General features: G+C 51.3%; 1 protein-coding gene across 1 annotated transcript in view; it reads right to left on the bottom strand.

The window, feature by feature from the left end:
- LOC144593819 (PR domain zinc finger protein 1-like) overlaps window positions 1-18,207 on the bottom strand; it is a 52,483-nt gene extending 34,276 nt beyond the window's left edge. The window contains 2 exon segments of the mRNA XM_078399937.1: window positions 18,026-18,099; window positions 18,102-18,207. Coding sequence (XP_078256063.1) covers window positions 18,026-18,099; window positions 18,102-18,207 — 180 coding nt within the window.
- Between the last annotated feature and the right edge of the window lie 2,175 nt (window positions 18,208-20,382).

Genomic DNA, 20,382 nt, shown 5'->3' with positions numbered 1-20,382 from the left:
GTGCAGGGAGTGGAGGAGAAAGCAGGATAACATCGAACTGGTGGTGAACGGGTTGATCTATGGTCGGCATGGACAAGGTGGGCCGAAGGGCCAGTTTCCATTCTCCATCTCTAATCTAAAGGGTGGCACAGAGGTGCAGTACAGTTGATGCCTTACAGCACCAGAGACCAGGGGTCGATCCGGGCTATGGGTGCTGTCCATACCGAGTATGTACATTCTCTCCCTGACCCGTGTGGGCTTCTCCTGGTGCTCTGGTTTCCTCCATGCTCTGACTTGTTCTGAACCTTTTCAGAACCTCTCGTTTCCCTTTAACCCCCCCCCGACTCTCAGTCTTCAGAGGGGTCTCGACCAGAAACGTCACCTATTCCTTTTCTCTCTCCAGAGATGCTGCCTGACCCGCTGAGTTACTCCAGCACTTTGGGTCTACCTTCGGTGTAAACCAGCGTCTGCAGTTCCTTCCTGCACCACTCAAAAGATTGGCAGGTTCGTGTTTAGTAAGGGTGTCAGGGGTTATGAGAGAAAGATGATATTCACGGTCACATTGGCCGGTATGGGCAAGTCGGACTGAAGGGCCTGCTTCCACACTATGAATTCATGAGTATATTGTGATATCATGAGAGGTAGAGTCATAGAGGGGAGATACATTTCCTCCCTGTGGATGCAACAAGGACTACAAACCATCATGGCTGCCAGCAAAAGACTACAAAACCCATAGTCAGCAGGGCTGCCTGCCCTGCTGACACTGATTGCTGCTGAAACTGATTGCTGCTGATACTGATTGCTGCTGACACTGATTGCTGCTGACACTGATTGCTGCTGACACTGATTGCTGCTGATACTAATTGCTGCTGACACTGATTGCTGCTGACACTGATTGCTGCTGGCACTGATTGCTGCTGATACTGATTGCTGCCCAGCTGAACCAGGTGAGCTGATTGCCTCAGTGAGAGAGCTAAAAGGGAAGGGAAGCAGTATATTTAGAGGGAGAGACAGAGGGAGAGACAGAGGGAGAGACAGAGGGAGAGACAGAGGGAGAGACAGAGGGAGAGACAGAGGGAGAGACAGAGGGAGAGACAGAGGGAGAGACAGAGGGAGAGACAGAGGGAGAGACAGAGGGAGAGACAGAGGGAGAGACAGAGGGAGAGACAGAGGGAGAGACAGAGGGAGAGACAGAGGGAGAGACAGAGGGAGAGACAGAGGGAGAGACAGAGGGAGAGACAGAGGGAGAGACAGAGGGAGAGACAGAGTTATATTTTGTAAGAAGGCAGCAATCTACAGTTTTGATTTAACTACCTGTTTTGGTTTGGTGTACCTGTCTGCAAACAATTAAGTTTACCTGTTTTTGGAAAAGACTAAATATATGGAATTTAAGTTTGAAAACAAGAACTTTTCTGTCTTCATTTCCGGCACCCACACCTCCCAACCTTCAAGAGAATAGCTCCCGACCTCTCAAGACATCACAATATATATATATATATAACTGGGCGACACAGCGGCGCAGCGGTAGAGTTGCCGCCTTACAGCGCTTGCAGCGCCGGAGACCCGGGTTCCATCCTGACTACGGGCGCCGTCTGTACGGAGTTTGTACGATCTCCCCGTGACCTGCATGGGTTTTCTCCGAGATCTTCGGTTTCCTCCCACACTCCAAGGACGTACAGGTATGTAGGTTAATTGGCTTGGTATAAATGTAAAAATTGTTCCTAGAGTGTGCAGGATAGTGTTAGTGTGCGGGGATCGCTGGTCGGCGCGGACCCCAGTGGGCCGAAGGGCCTGTTTCCATGCTGTATCTATAAACTAATCTAAATTAAACTGGATGGAGTGGATGTGGAGAGGATAGTGGGAGAGTCTAGGACCAGAGGGCACAGCCTCGGAATAAAAGGATGCACCTTTAGAAAGGAGACGAGGAGGAATTTATTTAGTCAGATGACTACGTGGAGTTCATTGCCACTGGGGGGCTGTGTAGGCCAAGTCAGTGGATATTCTTAAGGCAGAGATAGATAGATTCTTGATTAGTACGGGTGTCAGGGGGTCATGGGGGAGAAGGCAGGAGAATGGGGTTTGGAGGGAGAGATAGATCAGCCACGATTGAATGGCGGAGTAGACCTGATGGGCCGAATGGCCTAATTCTGCTCGAATCACTTATGTACCTGTGAGCTTAAAGTGCCTCGTCAACCGTTCCTCCTTTACAAAATCACACGGGAACTATTATTGCCATCAAACAGCAAACTCCACAACCTGCACCATCTTCAAGAGAGACGATCGGACAGTAACTCCAAAAGCCTTCCCATGCCAACCCATCATAGCATCAGCGTTGTGCGTGGGGGAAGAACAGCAGACGCTGGTTTTATACCGAAGATGGACACAAAGCAGGATAACATCGAACAGTTGGTGAATGGGTTGATCTTTGGTCGGCATAGACAGGGTGGGCCGAAGGGCCAGTTTCCATTCTTCATCTCTCATCTAAAGGGTGCTCAGAGGTGCAGCAGATTTGTTGCCTTACAGCACCAGAGACCAGGGGTCGATCCTGGCTATAGGTGCTGTCCATACCGAGTATGTACGTTCTCTCCCTGACCCGTGTGGGCTTTCTCCTGGTGCTCCGGTTTCCTCCAAGGTGCTGGCTCGAAGGGCCGAATAGCCTCCTCCTGCACCTATTGTCTAAAGTGCCGGAGTAACTCAGCGGGACGGGCAGCGTCTCTGGAGAGACGGGATGGGTGATGTTTCTTTCGCCGTCTACATCTCCCCGGTTCCTTCCCTCCCCCCCCACCCCCCCCCCCCCCCCCCCCCCCGGCCGCTCGGCGTGAAGAAGGGTCTCGACCCGAAACCGTCACCCGTTCCTTCTCTCCTGTCCCGCTGAGTTGCTCCAGCACTCTGTGTCTATCTGTGGCATCAGCTTCGCCACATCCCCCATCGGCGATTTTTGTTTGTATGTACGGACACCTGTCCCGGAGCGGACGAGAGATGAGGGAAAGACAAATTCTAAAAATCACTTCAGAAACCTGAACCTGAAACCCTGCCTGGCAGGGAGCGTTCAAAGATAAACACCTTTCACACTTGGGGCTGGGTTTTTTTTTCTGCGAGAGCTTATGCTGCTGCTGTAGGTTCATAAGTTCATGAGCGTACAGAAACGTATAGAATTATAAAAGGACTAGACAATAGGTGCAGGAGGAGGCCATTCGGCCCTTCGAGACAGCACCGCCATTCAATGTGATCATGGCTGATCATTCTTAATCAGTACCCCGTTCTGAGGTGGAGGGGGGGGGGGAGGTGATTTCATGAATCATTTCAATTCTGACGAATTTGGACTCGGCAAAACTGCTCATGCATGGACTCAGTGTGCTTCATAACAAGAGGAGTTGAGTATAGGAGCAAAGAGGTCCTTCTGCAGTTGTACAGGGCCCTAGTGAGGTAACGCCCGGCGCAAACCGCACCTGGAGTACTGTGTGCAGTTGTACAGGGCCCTAGTGAGACCGCACCTGGAGTACTGTGTGCAGTTGTACAGGGCCCTAGTGAGACCGCACCTGGAGTACTGTGTGCAGTTTTGGTCTCCAAACTTGAGGGAAGGACATTCTTGCTATTGAGGGCGTGCAGCGTAGGTTTACTAGGTTAATTCCCGGAATGGCGGGACTGTCGTATGTTGAAAGACTGGAGCGACTAGGCTTGTATACACTGGAATTTAGAAGGATGAGAGGGGATCTTATCGAAACGTATAAGATTATTAAGGGGGTTGGACACGTTAGAGGCAGGAAACATGTTCCCAATGTTGGGGGGAGTCCCAGAACCAGGGGCCACAGTTTAAGAATAAGGGGTAGGCCATTTAGAACGCAGATGAGGAAAAACTTTTTCAGTCAGAGAGTTGTAAATCTGTGGAATTCTCTGCCTCAGAAGGCAGTGGAGGCCAATTCTCTGGATGCATTCAAGAGAGCTAGATAGAGCTCTTAAGGATAGCGGAGTCAGGGGGTAATGGGGAGAAGGCAGGAACGGGGTACTGATTGAGAATGATCAGCCATGATCACATTGAATGGCGGTGCTGGCTCGAAGGGCCGAATGGCCTCCTCCTGCACCTATTGTCTGTTGTCTAATGTCTGATCCAAATAGCCTTTGTCAGAGCAGAGTTTTCCCGAAGTCGGCGAGTTTAATTCACTTCAATACCTATGTAACTTAAAAAAGACCTCAACTAAACGGTGGCACGTTTCCCAGCTGCTCATCGACAACATCCCAACAACATCCTCGATTCCCACATTTGGCACTTGCAGGAAGTCCTGTCAGAGCGGAGACGTGGAGATGTGGTGCTGTATCGGGAGAGCGGAGCGGCCCAGAACTGCATTGTGCTCGCCGACCGTCTCCCTTATCATTGCCCCTTGTTTACATTCAAAACAGCCAGGGCTTCCCCCCTGCAGTGGGAAGTGTACAGATTCCATTCCAGCTCACGATTTGCTTCTGAAGCAAAACACCTCTTTTTAAAATGAGTTTCAGTCGATTTAGGTACAGTTAGTTGAGTTTATAGTGGGAGAGAGAAACTGCAGATGCTGGTTTAAATCGAAGGTCGCCACAAAATGCTGGAGTAACTCAGTGGGTCAGGCAGCATCTGTGGAGAGAAGGAATGGGTCTCGACCCGAATCGACCTCCACCCATTCCTTCTCTCCAGAGATTGCTGCCTGACCCCGCTGAGTTACTCCAGCATTTTGTGTCTAGTTTAGTTTAGTTTAGTTTTTGTCTAGTTTAGTTTACAGAGATACAACGCGGAAACAGGCCCTTTGGCCCACCGAGTCCACGCCGACCAGCGATCCCCGCACACTAACGCTATCCCTACACACACCGGGGACAATTTACAGTTTTACCAAAGCCAATTAGCCTACAAACCTTTACGTCTTTGGAGTGTGGGAGGAAACCGGACCACCCGGGGAAAACCCACGCAGGTCACGGGGAGAACGTACAAACTCCGTGCAGACAGCGCCCGTAGGTCAGGATGGAACCCGGGTCTCCGGCGCTGTAAGGCAGCAACTCTACCGCTGCGCCACCGTGCTGCCACAAGCTTTTTTGTTGCATGCCATGCAGCCCAGCGGAAAGAAAATACGCTTAGGAAAATAACTGCGGATGCTGGTACAAATCGAAGGTATCACAAAATGCTGGAGTAACTCAGCGGGTCAGGCAGCATCTCCGGAGAGAAGGAATGGGTGACGTTTCGCGTCGAGACCCTTCTTCAGACTGATGGATGGTCTCGACCCGAAACGTCACCCATTCCTTCTCTCCAAGATGCTGCCTGACCCGCTGAGTTACTCCAGCATTTTGTGATACCTTCGATTTGTACCAGCATCTGCAGTTATTTTCCCACACAGCTGGATGGAAGTCGGGAGCGGCTCCAGCTGTTGGCGGTAGGATGGTTCAGTTGCCTGACAACAGCTGGGAAGAAACTGTCCCTGAATCTGGAGGTGTGCGTTTTCACACTTCTGTACCTCTTGCCTGTCGGGAGAATGGGGGGGGGGGGGGAGGGGGGGGAGAAGAGGGAGAGGCCGGGGCGAGAATCGTCCTTGTCGCCCTGGCCTGATCTACCAAACCACGCGACACTTGTCAAACCGGGCTGCAAGCAACATTGTTTTTTCCGGTCGGTCATGGAGGGGAAAGTTCTACCTCAATGTCTCCCCCCCCAGTGTGGGTGAAGCTACTCTCATGTACAAAGAATGAGTAATAGGAGCATCGCGGTTTGGAGTCATAGAGTCACAGAGTGATGCAATGTGGAAACAAGGCCCTTCGGCCCAACTTGCCCACACCGGCCCAACAATGTCCCAGCAACACTATCAATGGGTATGGGGAGAAGGCAGGCACGGGGTAACTGATTGTGATGATCGGCCACGATCACAGTGAATGGCGGTGCTGGCTCGAAGGGCCGAATGGCCTCCTCCTGCACCTATTTTCTATGTTTCGAGACAATAGGTGCAGGAGGAGGCCATTCGGCCCTTCGAGCCAGCACCGCCATTCAATGTGATCATGGCTGATCATTCACAATCAGTACCCCGTTCCTGCCTTCTCCCCATACCCCCTGACTCCGCTATCCTTAAGAGCTCTATCTAGCTCTCTCTTGAAAGCATCCAGAGAATTGGCCTCCGCTGCCTTCTGAGGCAGAGAATTCCACAGATTTACAACTCTCTGACTGAAAAGGTTTTTCCTCATCTCCGTTCTGAATGGCCTACCCCTTATTCTCAGACTGTGGCCCCTGGTTCTGGACTCGCCCAAACATTGGGAACATGTTTCTCCTGCCTCTAACGCGTCCAACCCCTTAATAATCTTATACGTTTCAATAAGATCCCCCTCTCATCCTTCTAAATTGCTATGTCACACTAGTCCCACCTGCCTTCTTTTGGCCCGTATCCCTCCAAACCTGTCCTATCCACGCATCTGTCTAAATGTTTCTTAAACGCTTGGATAGTCCCTGGCCTCAATTACCTCCTCTGGCAGCTCGTTCCGTACACCCACCACCCTTTCTGATCTCTGAACAACAGCAGTGTAATTTGGGAGCGCCCTTTTCAAAACGGTCTGCAATTTTTGAGAAAACATACTTGCAAAGGGGACTGCTGTGCCCTCTCTAATCAGCACTTGCTTTGCAGACGTTTAATTAATAACTTGGAAGTTGTTCCCCCCCTGTGTAAACAATTAAAGTTAAGTGGAGTTAATGACGACCTGGACTGTGAAGCTCTTCTGTTTTTTTTTGTCTGTGAGACAGACGTCGACAGGCCAAGCCACGCCACTGACAGAGATAGACGCTCCCAGCAAGTACTGAGGGTCAGGGTTTACCATTAAGCACCAGGAGAAAGGGAGCGTTTGACAGTGTTAGGCCTCAACTCGCTGGAGTTTACAAGGATGAAGGGAGGGGGGGGGGGGGGGGTACCTCATGGAAACTTACTGAAGAGTGAAATAATACTGGACATTGAAACAGATAAGATTATTAAGGGATTGGACGCACGCTGGAGGCCAGGAAACATGTTCCCAATGTTGGGGGAGTCCAGAACCAGGGGCCACAGTTTAGGAATAAGGGGTCGGCCATTCAGAACGGAGATGTGGAAAAACTTTTTCACTCCGAGGGTTTCGAAGCTGTGGAATTCTCTGCCAGAAGGCAGTGGAGGCCGATTCAATGGATGCTTTCAAGAGAGAGCTAGATAGAGCTCTTAATGATAGTGGAGTCAGGGGGTATGGGGAGAAGGCAGGAATGGGGTACTGATTGTGAATGATCAGCCATGATCACGGTGAATGGCGGTGCTGGCTCGAAGGGCCGAATGGCCTACTCCTTCACCTATTGTCTATTGTCTATTTCGGTGGATGTTTCCACTAGTTGGAGAGTCTAGGACCAGAGGGCACAGCCTCAGAATAAGAGGACATTTTCCATTAGGAAGGAGATGAGGAGGAATTTCTTCAGTCAGAGGGTGGTGAATCTGTGGGATTCATTGGCGCAGAAGGCTGTGGAGGCCGGGTCATTGGATATAACTAAGCTCAGAAATGTTCCGTGTGATATTTCAAGTTGACTCTCAGCGATTGCTCAGTACAGCACTGACTGCCATCCCAGATGATTGGGCTGGTTTCGCTAGAGATGAAGATGGCTCTCAAACCCTAGATCGTACGTTCTCCCTGTGGACCGCGTGGGTTTTCTCCGGTGCTCCAGTTTCATCCCACATTCCAAAGACCCGTGCAGCAGGTTTATCGGTGAGTTAGCTTCTGCAAATTGTCAAACGTGTCTCGGATGGAACCAGTGCGCGGGCGATCGCCGGTCAGAGCGGACCTGACGGGCCAAACGCCCTGTTTCTCGAAACTAAACTAAACTGAAACAAGCCTCGCTATCGATGTACCCCCTTGTAGACTTTGGACTTTAGTGATACCGCGCGGAAACAGGCCCCTTCGGCCCACCGGGTCAGCGCCGACCAGCGATCACCCCATACACTAGCACGCACGCACACACGCACGCACGCACACACGCACGCACGCACGCACGCAAGCACGCACGCACGCACACACACACGCACGCACACATAAGGGACAATTTACAATTTTTGCCGAAGCCAATTAACCTACAAACCTGGGTATTTATTCACAAAATGCTGGAGTAACTCAGCAGGTCAGGCAGCATCTCGGGAGAGAAGGAATGGGTCTGGAGTGTGGGAGGAAAGCAGAGCGCCCGGGAGTAAAGACACGCGCGGGTCACGGGGAGAAGGTACCGACGGCACCCGCGGTCAGGATGGAACCCGGGTCTCTGGCGCTGTGAGGCCAATGGTTAATAAAACCATGAAAACTCCCTCATTGTCCTGTATCTCTGACTATATCAGTAACGAGGTGCTGTATCTCTCGTTTGTATGATTTGGTTCTGTTGTGCGTTTTCTCCACACGTTTACAATCTACTGTTTCATGCGCACGCCACCTACTGGTCAGCACGGGAATATACAAGCGTGATTCACACGAAGGCAGGTAGCTGTAGTTAAACACGCGTAGGGTAGACCTTTATCAAATGTTGCACTTGACAAGTGTCGTCGATGCTACGCGGATGAATAGGAGCTTCCAGTAGAATCGACTATTGGTCCTGGCACAACCCACAATGAGAGCACTGCCAAGAGAACGCACAACGCCTCTACTTCCTCAGAGCAGGGCATGCTTACCTGTATCTCCAGCGACTCTTGCCAATTCCTTACAAGTGCACTCACCACCCTTTAATTTGGCAAGCGGTCTGCCCCAGGATTGCGAGAGATTGCGAAATTGTTGTAAATCTATACTTCGTGACGCACAAAATGCCGGAGTAACTACCTCGGCGCGGTCACGGTGGCGCAGCGGTAGAGTTGCCGCCTTACAGCGCTTGCAGCGCCGGAGACCCGGGTTCCATCCCGACTGCGGCTGCTTGTCTGTACTGAGTTTGTACGTGACCTGCGTGGGTTTTCTCCGAGGTCTTCGGTTTCCTCACACACTCCACAAAGACGTGCAGGTTTTTTGTGGGTTAATTGGCTTGTAAAATCGTTCCCTGGTGGGTGTAGGATTGGGTCAGTGTGCGGGGATTGCTGGTCGGCGCGGACCCGGTGGGCAGAAGGGCCTGTTTCCGCGCTGTATCTCTAAACTACAACTAAACTAAACTCAGCGGGACAGGCAGTATCGCTGGAGAAAAGAATAGGTGGCGTTTCAGATCGAGAACCTTCTTCAGACTGAGAGTCAGGGGAGAGAGAGAGAGAGAGAGAGACTAGAGAGCTTCCAACCAATGATGTGGCAGGTAGCCCGTCCCCCTACAACCAGAGAACGGTCCTGAACTACTATCTACCTCATTGGTGACCCCCGGATTAAACTTGATCAGACTTCACTAGCTTTACCTTGCACTAAACGTTATTCCCTTATCATGCATCTGTACACTGCGGACGGCTCCATTGTAATCATGCGTTGTCTTTCCGCTGACTAGTTAGCACGCAACAAAAGCTTTTCACTGTACCTCGGTACAGGTGACAATAAACTAAACTGGACTTACCTCGGTACAGGTGACAATAAACTAAACTACGCTAAGCCAAACTATGGCGTGAAAAGGTGCAGAACAGATCAGGGCCGGCACGATGACTGAGGAAGGGTGGAGCCCACAATGGTCCATTGTTGGCTGTGGAAGAGGAGATAACGAAAGGGTGTATGGATGCGAACAGTGGAACTGGCAGGACAACTAGGGTGGGGGAGGGACGGAGATAGAGGGAAGGCAAGGGTTACGAAGTTGGAGACATCAATATTCATATCGCTGGGTTGTAAGCTGCCCAATACTACCCTTCAGTCTGTCCATATAATCAAGGACCATTTACATCTCGGCTATTCTCTGATGTTCGTCAGAAGATACAAAAGATTGAAAGCACGACCCACCACAGCTTCTCCCCCCAGTTACCAGAGTCTTGAATAGAAGGTATCACCAAATGCTGGAGTAACTCAGCGGGTCAGGCAGCATCTCGGGAGAGCAGGAACGGGTGACGTTTCAGGTCGAGACCCTTCTTCAGTCTGTAGAAGGGTCTCGGCCCGAAACATCACCCACTCCGTCATCCTGAGATGCTGCCTGACCCGCTGAGTTACTCCAGCATTTTGTGTCCACCTTCGATTTGAACCAGCGTCTGCAGTTATTTTCCTACAGAGTCTTGAACGGACCATTTGGTTTTTGTTTAGTCTTAGAGCGACCGCGTGGAAACAGGCCCCGCTGCCCACTGAGTCCACGCCGACCATCGATCACTAGTAGACGCAAAATGCTGGAGTAACTCAGCGGGTCAGGCAGCATCTCGGGATGACGGAGTGGGTGACGTTGGTTCTATGTTATCCCATTTTCTCATCCGCTTCACTATACGCGAGGAACGTTTTACGGAGCCCCTTTCAACCTACAGACCCGCACGCCATCAGAATGTGGGAGGAAACCGGAGCACCCGGAGGAGATGCACGGCGGTCACGAGGAGAACGTGCAAACTCCACGCGGACAGCGCCCGAGGTCGGGATCGAAGCCGGATGCCTGGCGCTGCAAGGCGGCAACTCTACCGCCGCGCCGGTGTGCTGTTTGCGCGTTCTCCCCGCGACCAGGTGGGATTCCTCCGGGCGCTCTGGTTTCCACCCACCTCCCAAAGACGTGCGTGTTTGCAGGTTCATTGCAGGCCCCCCTGTACGTTGCCCCCAGTGCGTAGGGAGTGGATGCGAAAGTGGGATAACGTAGAACTAGTGTGACAGGGCGATCGATGGTTGGCAACTCTACCGCTGCGCCGCTGAGCTGCCCTCGTTTGCGGAGGCCAAATTCGCGATCTGCCGATCCACCTCATCGAAACCCTCGCACTTTTTCTCATCTGCGCTTTCCATATACCTTGTGACATGAGATTCTGCAGTTTATATTCACTTTTGCACTACCTGATATATGACCAGCACACAAAACAAATGTTTAAAAATGTATCTCTGTACACGTGGCAAGAATGAAACATGGAAACATAGAAAATAGATGCAGGAGTAGGCCATTCGGCCCTTCGAGCCTGCACCGCCATTCAATATGATCATGGCTGATCATCCAACTCAGTATCCCGTACCTGCCTTCTCTCCATACCCCCTGATCCCTTTAGCCACAAGGGCCACATCTAACTCCCTCTTAAATATAGCCAATGAACTGGCCTCAACTACCTTCTGTGGCAGAGAATTCACTGATTCACCACTCTCTGTGTGAAAACAAAACTTTCTCATCTCGGTCCTAAAAGACGTCCCCCTTATCCTTAAACTGTGACCCCTTGTTCTGGACTTCCCCAACATCGGGAACAATCTTCCTGCATCCAGCCTGTCCAACCCCTTAAGAATATTGTACGTTTCTATGAGATCCCCCCTCAATCTTCTAAATTCCAGCGAGTACAAGCCGAGCCTATCCAGTCTTTCTTCATATACCAATACCAACACAAATACTTCATATACCAAACTATACCAATACCAACACAAATACACTCACACACACACACAGCCGTTAGACAACATAACAATGGAGTGGCGGTAGAGTTGCTGCCTCACAGCGCCAGAGACCCGGGTTCCATCTTGACTACGGGTGCTGTCTGCACGGAGTTTGGATGCATGGGTTTTCTCCGGGTGCTCCGGTTTCCTCCCACACTCCAAAGACATGCTGGTTTGTAGTTTAGTTGGCCTCTGTAAATTGCCGCATGTATGTCGGGTGCAAATGTAGGACAACATAGAAATATGTACAGGTGATTGCTGGTCGTCGTGGACTCAGCGGGCCAAAGGGCACGCTGTACCTCCAAACTAAAGATGAACTAAACCAACAAACAGCTCTAAACAAACCAGAGGAACATAGGTTTAAGGTGAGGGAAGACAAAGATTTAATAGGAACCTGAGGGGTGACTTTTCCACACAGAGGGTGGTGGGTGTATGGAACAAGCTGCCAGAGGAGGTAGTTGAAGTTGGTACTACCCCGACATTTAAGAAACATTTAGACAGGATAGAATAGGTTTAGAGGGATAGGGGTCAAAAACGCAGTCAGGTGGGGCTGATGTAAATGTGTCATGTCGGTCGATGTGGGATAGTAGGGCGGAAGGGCCTGTTTCCACGCTGCATCACCCGATTACTTTAAGCTGCACAATGCCCCATTGTACACTGCCATAGACTTTGAATTGCGACAACTTACATCACAAGATCATAAGGTCATAGTCTGAAGAAGGTTCTCGACCCGAAACGTCACCCATTCCCTTTCTCCTGAGATGCTGCCTGACCCGCTGAGTTACTCCAGCTTTCTGCGATACCTTCGATCTGTACCAGCATCTGCAGTCATTTTCCTACATAAGACCGTAAGTGATAGGTGTGGGATTTGGCCATTCGGCCCATCAAGTCTACTCCGCCATTCGATCATGGCTGATCTATCTCCCCCTCCTAACCCCATTCTCCTGCCTTCTACCCGATAACCCCCTGACATCGGTGAAGTTCGGAACAAATCTCCTGTACGTATTGTTCACACTGAAGGGTCTTGACCCGAAATGTCACCCATTCCTTCTCTCCCAGGATGCTGCCTGACCCGCTGAGTTACTCCAGCATTTTGTGAATAAACACCTTCCTGTACGTATTCATGCATGCAGCAGAAGGGACCTTCTTTCAAGTAAAACCATACCTACTTGTGCTTTTCTTTTTTGTCCGATGTGCTGAACTGCAGTAACAGTTCTAATCTTGCCCAATTAATTTCATATCAAAGCACATTAGTTGCTTGTCATATAGATAAATGAGACAAAGCACTTACAGGCCACCCAGAAACTACTTGAGTGCGCTCCGAGTGGGAGGAGTTGGCTGCGCCTAACGGCTGCGGCTCTCTGGCAGTCTGTTGTCTTTTTTTCTTTTTTTTTGTTTGTGTCGGTGTTGGGATGGTTTTTGTTTCTGTTTTTGGCTGTGTATGTGTGGTGGGGGTGTGTGGTGGGGGTGTGTGGTGGGGGTGTGGGGTGGGGTGGGGTGGGGGGGGGGGGAACCTTTATTTTATTAGGTCTCTTCCCCGGGGCGCGGCTCGGCTGCGGGCCTTAACATTGCCGGCGCAGCTCGGCTGCGGGACGTTTCAGTGCCCGGTGCGGCTCGGCTGCGGGCCTTAACATTGCCGGCGCAGCTCGGCTGCGGGACGTTTCAGTGCCCGGTGCGGCTCGGCTGCGGGCCTTAACATTGCCGGCGCAGCTCGGCCGCGGGACGTTTCAGTGCCCGGTGCGGCTCGGCCGCTGGACTTAACATCGCCCGGTGCGGCCGCGGGACGTTTCAGTGCCCGGTGCGGCTCGGCCGCGGGACGTTTCAGTGCCCGGTGCGGCTCGGCCGCTGGACTTAACATCGCCCGGTGTGGCCGCGGGACGTTTCAGTGCCCGGTGTGGCCGCGGGACGTTTCAGTGCCCGGTGCGGCTCGGCCGCGGGACGTTTCAATGCCCGGTGCGGCTTGGCCGCTGGACTTAACATCGCCCGGTGTGGCCGCGGGACGTTTCAGTGCCCGGTGCGGCCTTGGCCGCTGGACTTAACATCGTCAGCGCTGTTCGGGCCGCGGGACGTTTCAGTGCCCGGTGCGGCTCGGCCGTTGGACTTAACATCGCCCGGTGTGGCCGCGGGACGTTTCGGTGCCCGGGGCGGCTCGGCCGGGGGGCCTTCCATCCCCTTGCGGGGGCTGTGCGTGTCGTTTGCCTCGGTAGGGGTCGAGCTGCCTGTCCGTGGGTGCGGGGGGAAGAGAGGGGAAGTTTTGTTGCCTCCATCACAGTGAGGGGGTGTTTGGAGTCACTGTGATGGATGTTTGTGTTGGGGTCGGGTGTCCTGTGTTCTTTTCTTTTTGCTGTATTTTGTGTGACTGCTGAAATTTCGCTCAGTGTTGTGCCGAGTGACAATAAAGTGTTGTTATGTTATGTTATGTTTAAAAAATGCGCTGTGTTAACATGTCCCTGAATTAACACAGTGACGTTTTAAATTAATGAGACTATCGACCAGACAGGAGCTGGCCCTGGAGGTGAAAAATCTCCCGGGTGCCATGATTTCTCCTGCTCACGGTGTGGTTCAATGCTGATCCGTGCTGACAAACCTCGGTAGCTTTCCAGCAATATCTGACTGAAAGGCGATCGCTATTGAAATGTACGCAGTTAACTTGTAGAGAGATTAAAAATAACTGCAGACGCTGGTTGGCACACAAAAGGACACAGAGTGCTGGAGTAACTCAGGGGGGTCAGGGCAGCATCTCTGGAGAACGTGGATAGGTGACGTTTCACAGAGTGCTGGGAGTAACTCAGCGGGTCAGGGCAGCATCTCTGGAGAACATAGATAGGTGACGTTTCACAGAGTGCTGGAGTAACTCAGCGGATCAGGCAGCATCTCTGGAGAACATGGAAAGGTGACATTTCGGGGTCGGGGGCCTCTACTTCAGACATCAGACCATCAGTCTGAAGAAGGGTCCTGACCCGACACGTCACCTGTCCAACTTTCTTTCCCAGCTGTTATCAGGCAACTGAACCATCCTACCACAACCAGAGAGCAGTCTTGAACAATTGCCTACCTCATTGGTGACCCTCGGACTATCCTTGTTTACTGGGACTCTACCTTGCACTAAACGTCATTCACGTTATCAAGTATCTGTACACTGTAAATGTGTAGGAAAATAACTGCAGATGCTGGTACAAATCGAAGGTATCACAAAATGCCCTGGAGTAACTCAGCGGGTCAGGCAGCATCTCAGGAGAGAAGGATGGGTGACGTTTCGGGTCGAGACCCTTCTTACAGACTGATGTCAGGGGGGGCGGGACAAAGAAAGGATATAGGTGGAGACAGGAAGACAGTGGGAGAACTGGGAAGGGGGAGGGGAAGAGAGGGACAGGGGAACCATCTAAAGTTAGAGAAGTCAATGTTCATACCGCTGGGCTGTAAGCTGCCCAAGCGAAATATGAGGTGCTGTTCCTCCAATTTGCGGTGGGCCTCACTGTAAATGGCTGGATTGTAATCGTGTGTTGTCTTTCCATGAACTGGTTAGCACGCAACAAAAGCTTTTCACTGTACCTTACCGTGACAATATCGCGACACTGTACACGTGACAATAAACCCAATAGAAACATAGAAAAATAGGCGCAGGATGTAGGCCGTTCGGCCCCTTCGAGCCAGCACCGCCATTCAATATGATCACGGCAGATCATCCAAAATCAGTACCCCGTTTCTTGCTTTTTCGCCCCATAATCCCTTGAATCCTTTAGCCCGAAGAGCTAAATCTAACTCTAACCCTCTCCTGAAAAGTTGAACTGAACTGAAGTTCTCCAGAGACGCTGCCTCGACCCGATGAGCAACTCCAGCACTCAGTGTTCTTTTACTTAGTCAGCGATTGTTTTCAGGAAGCCCAGAGCATGAACATTGAACATTGAACAGTGCAACACAGGAACAGGCCCTTCGGCCCATAGTGTCTGTACCGAACATGACGCTAAGCTAAACTGATCTCACCTTTTATGTAGTTTTAGTTTTAGAGTCACAACATGGGAAAGTTGCCCCTTTGGTCTACTGAGTGCGCGCTAAGCACTAATCACCGTTTCACACCAGTTCAATGTTATCCCACTGCCGCACATGATCCATATCCTTCCATTCCACGCATATCCAGGTGCCTGTCTAAAAGCCTCTTAAACACCACTGCTTCCACCTCCAACCTTCGCACAACGTGTTCCCGGCCCCAACCACTCTCTAATCTGTACACAGTAAATGGCTCGACTGGAATCATAGACAATAGACAATAGGTGCAGAAGTAGGCCATTCGTAGCCAGCACCATCATTCAATGTGATCATGGCTGATCATTCTCAATCAGTACCCCGTTCCTGCCTTCTCCCCATACCCCCCGACTCCGCTATCCTTAAGAGCTCTATCCAGCTCTCTCTTGAATGCATCCAGAGATTGGCCTCCACTGCCCTCTGAGGCAGTGAATTCCACAGATTCACAACTCTCTGACTGAAAGAGTTTTTCCTCATCTCCGTTCTAAATGGCCTACTCCTTATTCTTAAACTGCGGCCCCTGGTTCTGGACTCGCCCAAATATGGGAACATGTTTCCTGCCTCTAACGTGTCCAACCCCTTAATAATCTTATACGTTTCAATAAGATCATGTGTTGTCTTCTCCACTGACTGGTCAGCAAGCAAAAAATTCTAGCTGTACCTCGGTACACGTGACAATAAACTAAACTTAGATTCAAGATTCAATTTCATTGTCACGTGTACCAATTAAGGTACAGTGAAATTTGAGTCACCATACAGCCATACTAAGTGAAAAGCAACAGGACACAGCACATAAAATACAATTTAACACAGACATCCACCACAACGGATTCCACATTCCTCGCTGCGATGGAAGGTAATAAAGTTCAATCGTCTTCCTAAGAAACTAAACAAGCCGCACACTCACATCCCCATTCAACTCTCCCTCCTCTCACCTTGTAGGTCTGCCCTCTAGTGTTGGACACCTCCACCCTTGGCAAAAGATTCTGACTGCATATCCTCTCTACGCCTCTCCTAATGTTATATCGTAGTGGAGCTAGGACAAGGGGCCGTTAAGGCCAAGATGAGACTGCACTCTTACGGACTTTGAATCGTTGTGGGCTCCAGAAAGGCGACGGTGTTTTGTGTTCTGTCTCGGTGAAGTCCACTCTGACACTACAATCGTCGAACCCCTTTGTACTTATCTAAGATTGTAGATTCACCAGTTAATTCCGGAATGGCGGGACTGTCCGTATGTTGAAAGGGCTGGAGCGACAGGGCTTGTATACACTGGAATTTAGAAGGATGAGGGGGGATCTTATTGAAACATATAAGATTATTAGGGGATTGGACACGTTAGAGGCAGGAAACATGTTCCCAATGTTGGGGGGAGTCCAGGACAAGGGGCCACAGTTTAAGAATAAGGGGTAGGCCATTTAGAACCGGAGATGAGGAAGAACTTTTTCAGTCAGAGAGTGGTGAAGGTGTGGAATTCTCTGCCTCAGAAGGCAGTGGAGGCCAGTTCGTTGGATGCTTTCAAGAGAGAGCTGGATGGAGCTCTTAAGGATAGCGGCGTAAGGGGGTATGGGAGAAGGCAGGAACGGGGTACTGATTGAGAGTGATCAGCCATGATCGCATTGAATGGCGGTGCTGGCTCGAAGGGCTGAATGGCCTACTCCTGCACCTATTGTCTATTGTGCTTTATCCATGGTAACGATTTTACTGGGTGTAAGCAAAACAAAGAATTTCACTGTACCTCGGTACACGTGACCATAAAGGCGTATAGTCATACAGAGTGGAATCAGGCAACTGGGAACAGCACGGCATTTCACTGTACCTCTCGGTACACGTGACAATAAACCAAACTCAACTTGCCCACACCGACCAACATGTCCCATCTACACTGGTCCCACCTGTTTGCGTTTGGCCCATATCCCTCTAAACCCGTCCTATCCAAGTACCTGTCAGAGGGTCACGCAGCATGAAAACAGGCCCTTGTCAACAATGATCAACATGCCTCATCTACACACTGGTCCCACCTGCCCGCGTTTGGCCCATACAGACAATAGACAATAGGTGCAGGAGTAGGCCATTCGGCCCTTCGAGCAAGCACCGCCATTCAATGTGATCATGGCTGATCATTCTCAATCAGTACCCCGTTCCTGCCTTCTCCCCATACCCCCTGACTCCACTATCCTTAAGAGCTCTATCCAGCTCTCTCTTGGATGCATTCAGAGAATTGGCCTCCACTGCCTTCTGAGGCAGAGAATTCCACAGACTCACAACTCTCTGACTGAAATTTTTTTCCTCATCTCCGTTCTAAATGGCCTACCCCTTATTCTTAATCTGTGGCCCCTTGTTCTGGACTCCCCCAACATTGGGAACATGTTTCCTGCCTCTAACGTGTCCAACCCCTTAATAGTCTTATACTCTTATACCCTCTCAACCTGTCTTATCCATGTACAAATGTCTCTTAAGCGTTGTGACGGTCCCTGCGAGTATCATTGATAAAGTATCATCATCATCATCATGATCCCTCCAATCCCTGAGGTGAGTATATCAGCGGCCTTACCTCGTTCGAGCCGGGGGCCATCTTAAACTTCAGGTTGCGCGGCAGGGTAGCTTGGGCGTGCGGACAGGCTGCCATTGGGTGTCGGGGTCCCAGGTCTGATCGTTGACGATGTACGTGCACTTCCCCTCAAACTCAGCCTCCGACCACCGAGTCATGTCCACGTCCTCCATGTCCATTCTCATCTCACTTCCACGCCCAGGCACCAACACGCGCGCGCACACGCTCTGACCGCGTGTGACCTCGCCACGCCCCCCCTCCACCTCGGGCTTCAGAAGTGACGGTGCGATCGGCCAACGTCGGAAACCTAGACAGGGACGGACGGAGGAGGGAGAGGGAAGAGGGAGAGGGAGAGGGAGAGGGAGAGGGAGAGGGAGAGGGAGGGGAGAGGGGAGAGGAGAGGGAGAGGGAGGAGGGAGAGGGAGGGGGAGAGGGAGGGGGAGAGGGAGGGGGGGAGGGAGGGGAGAGGGAGAGGGGAGAGGGAGAGGGAGAGGAGAGAGGGAGAGGGAGAGGGAGAGGGAGAGAGGGAGAGGGAGAGGGGAGAGGGAGAGGGAGAGGGAGAGGGAGAGGGAGAGGGAGGGGGAGGGGGAGAGGGAGGGGGAGAGGGAGGGGAGAGGGAGAGGGAGGGGGAGAGAGAGAGAACACAAAAAGAAACAAGGTTTTAAAATTCTGTGGTTTCCTCTTGAGACAGTGGTGTGACTAATGAGCAGACTGTGGTACTTTTGACATCAGGCTAGTTGCTGAAAAGACTTGAGCAATCATCAAAGCAGCTTCTGACGGACATGTTTAGCCACCTCATGTTCTGGACAGCGTCTGGAACCAAAGCCACTAAAACCACCCCACTGAGAGTCAGCTCGGGAAAGTTGTGAGATCTCAAAGCGGGATGGATGGAAGGACAGCTTTAGGTTCAGCTTTAGTTAGGTTCATTATCGCCGAGGTACGGCGAAAAGCTTTTAGGTTTGTTAGTTTTAGAAGGAGATGAGGCGGAATTTGTTTAGTTCCTTTAAGGGTTGGCGCAGCGGTAGAGTTGCTGCCTTACAGCGAGCGCAGCGCCGAGACCCGGGTTCCATCCCGACTGCGGCTGATGTCTGTACGGAGTTTGTACGTCGTCCGTCCCCCCCGTCGTGACCTGCGTGGGTTTGAGGGTCACCAATTAGGTAGCTCAGGACCGCTCTCTAGTTATGGTAGGATGGCTCAGTTGCCTGATAACAGCTGGAAGAAACTCAGTGGGGGTGGGGGGGGGGATGTAGGAAAATGCCGTGGAAAAGCAACTTCAGAAAGTGTCACAAACAAGCAGAGGAAGTGGAAGGTGCTGTTGTCCGTGAGAGCAGGCTAAATATGGAACAGGATCGGAACTGCCCGATCGTTCCAAACAGGGAAGTCTCAACTTTCCATCGCGATTCGGGACCAAACAATATCCCTGAAAAACAAGCTTCCGTGACGTTTCCTCATCCTCTGGATCGGACAGGACTGCCGGCTTCCTCACCCCCACCCGGCCCAGCTTGCCTCTGAAGAGTCACAGCGTGGAACTGGCCCTTCGGCCCAACTCGGCCACACCGGCCAACAATGTCCCAGCTACACCAGTCCCACCTGCCTGCGCTTGGCCCATATCCCTCCAAACCTGTCCTATCCGTCTGAAGAAGGGTCTCGACCCGAAACGTCACCCATTCCTTCTCTCCCGAGATGCTGCCTGACCTGCTGAGTTACTCCAGCATTTTGTGAATAAATCTATCCGTGTACCTGTCTGACTGTTCTGAAACGTTGGGATAGTCCCAGCCTCAACTACCTCCTCCGGCAGCTCGTTCCGTACACCCACCACCCTCTGTGTGAACAAGCTACCTCTCAATTTCCTATTAAATCTTTTCCCCTTCACCTTAAACCTATGTCCTCTGGTCCTCGATTCCCCTTCTCTGGCAAGAGACTCTGTGCATCTACCCGATCTATTCCTCTCATGTTGTCATTGTCCACTCTGCAACACTACTGCCCAGTTTAGTTAGTTCAGTTTAGTTTATTGTCACGTATACCGAGGTACAGTTAAAGGCTTTTGTTGCGTGCTAACCAGTCAGCGACTACAATCGAAGCGTTCACAGTGTACAGATAAAGGGAATAACGTTTAGTGCAAGGTAAAGCCAGCAAAGTCCGATCAAAGATAGTCCGAGGGTCACCAATGAGGTAGATAGTAGCTCAGGACCGGTCTCTAGTTGTTGTCAGGATGGTTCAGTTGCCTGATAACAGCTGGGAAGAGACTGAGCTGCACAAACATTCACCAACCTACCACTCGAAAGTAGACACACAACGCTGGAGTAACTCAGCGGGTCAGGCAGCATCTCGGAGAGAAGGAATGGGTGACCTTTCAGGTC

The sequence above is a fragment of the Rhinoraja longicauda genome, chromosome 5, assembly GCF_053455715.1.
Source record: "Rhinoraja longicauda isolate Sanriku21f chromosome 5, sRhiLon1.1, whole genome shotgun sequence".
In the NCBI taxonomy this organism is placed as follows: Eukaryota; Metazoa; Chordata; class Chondrichthyes; order Rajiformes; family Arhynchobatidae; genus Rhinoraja; species Rhinoraja longicauda.
This window is presented reverse-complemented; position numbering and strand designations above follow the sequence as displayed.